The sequence below is a fragment of the Salvelinus sp. IW2-2015 genome, unplaced genomic scaffold, assembly GCF_002910315.2.
Source record: "Salvelinus sp. IW2-2015 unplaced genomic scaffold, ASM291031v2 Un_scaffold4072, whole genome shotgun sequence".
Classification (NCBI taxonomy): domain Eukaryota; kingdom Metazoa; phylum Chordata; class Actinopteri; order Salmoniformes; family Salmonidae; genus Salvelinus; species Salvelinus sp. IW2-2015.
The window spans coordinates 24,657-30,757 of NW_019945344.1; the positions used below are offsets into that span (position 1 = coordinate 24,657).

Sequence of the window (6,101 nt, forward strand, 5' to 3'; positions counted from 1 at the left end):
GCGATTATAGCTTTACAACTGATATAGTTACAATATATAGCTTACAATTGATACTAGTTTACACTTATATAGTTTCATACTTGATATAGTTATACTAGATTACAGTTTAACCAACTTTCGATTAATATAGTATTACCAACTAGATATAGATTATACACTAATATAGACTTACACATGCATATAGTTTTACATTTATATAGTTATACTGATCCAGTTTACACTGATAATTATATACTGATATAGTTTATATATGATTATAGTTTATATTGATATACGTATTACCTGATATATTTTACACTGCATACAGTTACACTGACATATAGTTTATACTATCCAGTGTCTCATACTGATATGCAGTTTAATATTGCATATAGTTACACCTGATTATAGTTACACTGATTATAGTTACGAGCTGACTATAGTTTTGACAAGCTGATATAGTTACACTGAAATAGTTACAACTGATGATAGTTACATTATTATAAGTTCATATATTGATATCGTTTTACACTGATATAGTTCTATACTCATATTATTCATCTATACTGATCCGAGTTACCACTGATATAGTTATCATTGATATCGTTTACACTGCACTATAGTTTACAATTATACATTTATATTGCACTATAGTTAATTGATATCGTTTACACTTGATATATGTTACAAATCGATACAGTTTATACTGCCCACCAGCACCTATGTTAGTATCACTCGGTGAGTTCTGAATTGTACTTGCTTACGGGATCTACTATGTTCTCTGTACAATTGTAGTATCTACTATGTTTCTGTTATTGCTAAGCGTATCTACCTGATGTTTACTGTTATTGTTAGGTATCTACTGATGTGTTCTGAGTGTATTGTTAGTATCTATCTACTGATGTGTTCTGGTGTATTGATAGGTAATTCACTGTGTTTCTGGTGTATTTAGGTATCTACACATGCATTGGTTCTGGTGTATTGTTAGGTATCTACTATGCTTCTGGTGTATTGTTGGTACTACTGAGTGTGTTCTGGTGTATTGTTAGGTATCTACTGATGTTTTCTGTGTATTGTTAGGTTACTATCTGATGTGTTCTGAGCATGTTACTGTTAGGTAGCATTATCTACTATGTTTCTGGGTTGAGTATTTTAGATGTATTGTGTATGGTATCTACTGATGTTCTTTGTGTATGTTAGGTATCTAAAATACTACTATAGTGTTCTGGTGTATTGTTAGTATATCTACTATGTGCTATCTGGAGTACTGATTGTAATCTACTGATTGTCTGGTATTGATAAAGTATCACCTGATGCTGTTCTGGTGTATTGATTAGTAACTACTGATCGTCTGTATTAGATCTACTGATGTGTTCTGTTGTAACTGTTTTACGTATCTAATTACTACTGATTTTTTCTACGTGGTACTGTTAGTATCTACTATTTTCTGACTGTCTTATTTCTAGGCTTATCTACTGATTGATTCTGTGATATTGTTAGGATAATCTACTGATTTCTGTGTATTGTTAGGATCTATCTACTGATGATGTTCTCGTGTATTTAGCTATCTATCTACTGCGTGGTTCTCGGTATTGTTAAGTATCACTATGTGCTTCTGAGTTATTGTAGTATATATCTATCTCTTATTTGCGGTGTATTTTAGTAATCTATCTCTGATCATTTTTCTGTTATTTTATATCTATCACTGACTGTTGATTCTGTGTATGTTAGATATCTACTGATGTTTCTGGTGTATTGTTAGGTATCTACTGATGTTTTCTGGTTATGTTAGGATATCTACTGATGTGTTCTGGGTATTGTTAGTATCTATCTACTGTGTGATATGTTCGTGTATTGTTAGGTATCTACTGTATGTGTCTGGGTTATTGTTAGTTATATCTACTATGTTTCTGGTTGTATGTTAGGTATCTACTACTGATGTGTTCTGGTGATATGTAGGTATCTACTGATGTGTTCTGGTGTATTGTTAGGTATCTACTGATGTGTTCTGTGTATTGTTAGGTATCTACTATGTGTTCGGTGTACTATCTCCTCTAACCACTATATCAGTGTAAACTATATCAGTGTAAACTATATCAATGTAAACTATATCAATATAAACTATATCAATGTAAACTATATCAATATAAACTATATCAGTGTAAACAATATCAGTGTAAACTATATCAATATAAACTATATCAGTGTAAACTATATCAGTGTAAACTATATCAGTGTAAACTATATCAATATAAACTATATCAATGTAAACTATATCAATGTAAACTATATCAGTGTAAACTATACCAGTGTAAACTATACCAGTGTAAACTATACCAGTGTAAACTATACCAGTGTAAACTATATCAGTGTAAACTATATCAGTGTAAACTATATCAGTGTAAACTATATCAGTGTAAACTATATCAGCGTAAACTATATCAGTGTAAACTGTATCAGCATAACTCATTGGACATATTGCATGTACATATAGGGATTCTACAATGGACTTCCAATATCCTTTCCTCCTGTGGTTGGCAGGTGAAGGTGGCGTTCCACAGCTCTCTATCCATGCTGGCCTATCTGAGGCAGCCTGCAGAGGAAGTCCCGCCCAACGTGTCTCTGGTTACCAATGAGAGTGGAGAGAGGAAGCTGAGGTTCCTGCAGACCTTGTCAGTGCATTACAACAACAACAGTCTGCAGGTAACAGATCATTCATAGTGATTGTAAGGGATATTTATAGTCATTCTGATTTAACAGTGGTCATCAATACATGCTTTGGTTCAGAGTACATGGTGTGCTAACTGTCTGTACTCCTGCCCTGTTCTGTCCTGTCTTTAAACCTCTCCTGTCCGCAGACCGTGCCACTCTGTGCCCACCTGTCCCTGCCCACTGTAAGTCTGTCCTGTGACAGTCTGGACTTCGGTACCTGCTACGTGGGTCAGACCCTGGTCAAGGAGGTCCATCTTTCCAACCGAGGAGGCTCCTCTAGCTACTGGAGAATACTCATAGGTAACCATGGTCGTGTAGTTACTAGAGCTTTCTTTGGTAACCATTGTTCTCTAGCTACTGGAGAGATCTCATAGGTAACCATGGTCCTGTAGTTACTAGAGCTTTCTTTGGTAACCATTGTTCTCTAGCTACTAGAGCCCTCATAGGTAACCATGGTCCTGTAGCTACTGGAGAGCTCTCATAGGTAACCATGGTCCTGTAGCTACTGGAGAGCTCTCATAGGTAACCATGGTCCTGTTGTTACTAGAGCCCTCATAGGTAACCATGGTACTGTAGCTACTGGAGAGCTCGCATAGGTAACCATGGTACTGTAGCTACTGGAGAGCTCTCATAGGTAACCATGGTACTGTAGCTACTAGAGCTCTCATAGGTAACCATGGTCCTGTAGTTACTAGAGCTCTCATAGGTAACCATGGTATGGTGCGTGTTACTAGAGCTTTATATGGTCATTGGTCCTGAGTTACTAGAGACTCGTAGGTACCCTGGTCTGTAGTTACTAGAGCTTTCATAGGTAACCATGGTACGTAGTTACTAGAGCTCTCAGGTACCATGGTCTGTAGTTACTAGAGCTCTATGGTAACCATGTTGCTGAGTTACTGGCTTCATAGGTACCCATGGTACTGTAGTTACTAAGAGCTTCATGTTAACATGGTCCTGTAGTTTATAGAGCTTCTAGGTAACCATGGTCTGTAGCTACTGAGAGCTTCATAGGTAACCATGGTCTGTAGTTTACTAGAGTTTCTCATAGTAACATGGTGGTAGTTACTAGAGTTCATTTAACATGCTGTATACTAGAGTTCATATGGTTACAAGGTAGAGTTACTAGAGCTTTCAAGGTACCATGGTTGTAGTTATAGAGCTTTCATAGGTAACCATGGTCTGTAGTTACTAGAGCTTTCATATGTACCATGGTCTGTAGTTACTAGAGCTCATAGTAACCATGGTCTGTAGTTACTAGAAGCTTCATATGTAATCACGCTGGTCTGTAGTTACTAGAGCTCTTCATTGGTACCATGGTAGCTGTAGTTACAGAAGCTTTTATAGGTAACCATGGATGGGTAGTTCTAAGCTTTTATGTAAATGTCTGGTATAAGCTCTTATAGGTACCATGGTTGTACTACTGGAGGCTCATACGTACCATGGTCTGTGTTACTAAGCTCTATAGTAACATGGTGCTGTAATTACTAAGAATTTCATATGTAACCATGGTGCTGTAATTCTAGAGCTTCATATTAACCATGGTATGTGTAGTTATAGAGCTTCATGGGTACATGGTTACTGTAGTTACTTAGAGCTTTTCATTAGGTGAAATAGGGTCTCCGATGATAGATGTATCTACGTTGGCAGGAGAGGACTGACTATGGGTTCGTATAGTAGTCTGCTTACCTAGTGGAGACTAGGTGGCATATGTGTTATTAGATTCCGTTGTCAGTTAGCAAGACGTCTTTCATTTATGGAGTTAGATCCATTACAGTTGAGTTAATCAGTGCACAGGGTGTAATTTAGATAGTAGCTCATATTGTAAAGGCGCTTTTGGCTATCACCCTGCTAAGGGAGGGGATATGCCGATGTTGAAGGAACTCATTAGGTGTCAGGAACTACGAGCATCTATACTCGTGGCAGTTCTCAAAAGTTCTTTTGTACGGAGCTCCTTTCATAGTGAGGCTCATTCGGAACTGGAGATATTTCGCAGCTGACAGTGTTTTACTCAGACGTCTTAAAGTAGCGTACCCGAAAGAGCCACAGCTAGTCCTGTTTACTTGAGGTACACGTTTCCAATTATAGCTATTATGCGTACGATGAAGGCGTTGCTTACAAGGCACAGGTCCATTCATCTAAGTCTCTTAAGCTAGCTTTACTTGAGCTCTCAGACTGTAGGCCTCCATGGGTACAGTACTTATGGGTCGATGTTTGACAGAGGACTCTCTTCGTGTTCTGGGCATTGAGGTGACAATCTCAGCTTACAATATTACGAACTGGTGCGATACGTTGGTTCATTCGGCATTTTCGCACTCTAACAGTTTATAGTTCATTAGGATGCTAGCCATCGGAGGATCAGGGCTAGATATAGTTCTTACCAGATTCTCATAACTCGATCACAATGGTGTACCTCTTTGTAGGTATACGCGAGAAGATTCTCATTATAATAGACGTCCTCTTGTGTATTGACTTCCCAGGGGCTCTAGGGCGTTAGTCGAATTGGCTTCACGTCGTTCTCTTCCTTTCAAGATAACAGTAATGTGAGCATTGGCTCTCTATAATTCGCATAGAAGTGAGCACCCAGGACAAGATTTAGATTAGAAGAGCGCTGCAGTATAACACATTAAACCTTTACTGTATTAGCGAATGAGCCTTTCATTAGTCACAGCTAACATGCACTGATGATAGCGTGTATAGACTTTGTAATAGCGGTAAATACCGTCGTATAGAGTTTCATTACCTGTCTTAATTCTGAGACCCGAAGGGCCTCTGCTATTTCTCCAGAACCATGGTACGTCATCTCATTTTGTGACCGAGTGTTATGTCTACATGAAGCGTCATGATACAGGCAATACAACTTGAATGTGTGACAGACTGTTTCAAATTATGATTCAATCAGAGTGCCATTGTTCCGCTTAACTGAATTGTTTCTCTCTAAGTATTGTACAAGAGTGCACTACAATGTCTGTTATTTACTTAAGGGAGTTCTGCGGATTTAGGTAGTACGTGATAGCGGTGTGACCGGAGTGTCTATAGGAGTTGTACAGTAGAATATGGAGTCTTTCATTTTACATGGTGCTGGTAATTATAAGCTTCATATAACTATTTTCCCAAAGCAACAACACGAGGATACAGAAGAAGGATAAAATGATTTTTTACACTATTATACGTTTAGAGACTAACTGCAACATGTAATTGGATGGCATTAGATTCTACGTTGGAAGCGTCTAGTCCATGGGATTTACTAATGAAGCTCTAGTTAACCTAACATGTAACCCTATGAACGCGCTGAAATAACGACAAATGTTATATGAAAGCTCTAGTAACGTACGGTACCCATGTTTATTACCCATGAAAACTATAAGTAACACATACAAGTATCTATGCGTTACATAAAAGCACTCTAGGGA

General features: G+C 37.8%; 1 protein-coding gene across 1 annotated transcript in view; it reads left to right on the forward strand.

Moving 5' to 3' along the window:
* Positions 1–2,522: 2,522 nt before the first annotated feature.
* Positions 2,523–6,101, forward strand: part of LOC112076837 (deleted in lung and esophageal cancer protein 1-like) — a 10,678-nt gene continuing 7,099 nt past the window's right edge. The window contains exons 1-2 of the mRNA XM_024143500.2: positions 2,523–2,682; positions 2,838–2,991. Of these exons, the coding sequence (XP_023999268.1) occupies positions 2,551–2,682; positions 2,838–2,991 (286 nt within the window). The 5' untranslated portion in view covers positions 2,523–2,550. The remainder of the gene's footprint in view (positions 2,683–2,837; positions 2,992–6,101) is intronic.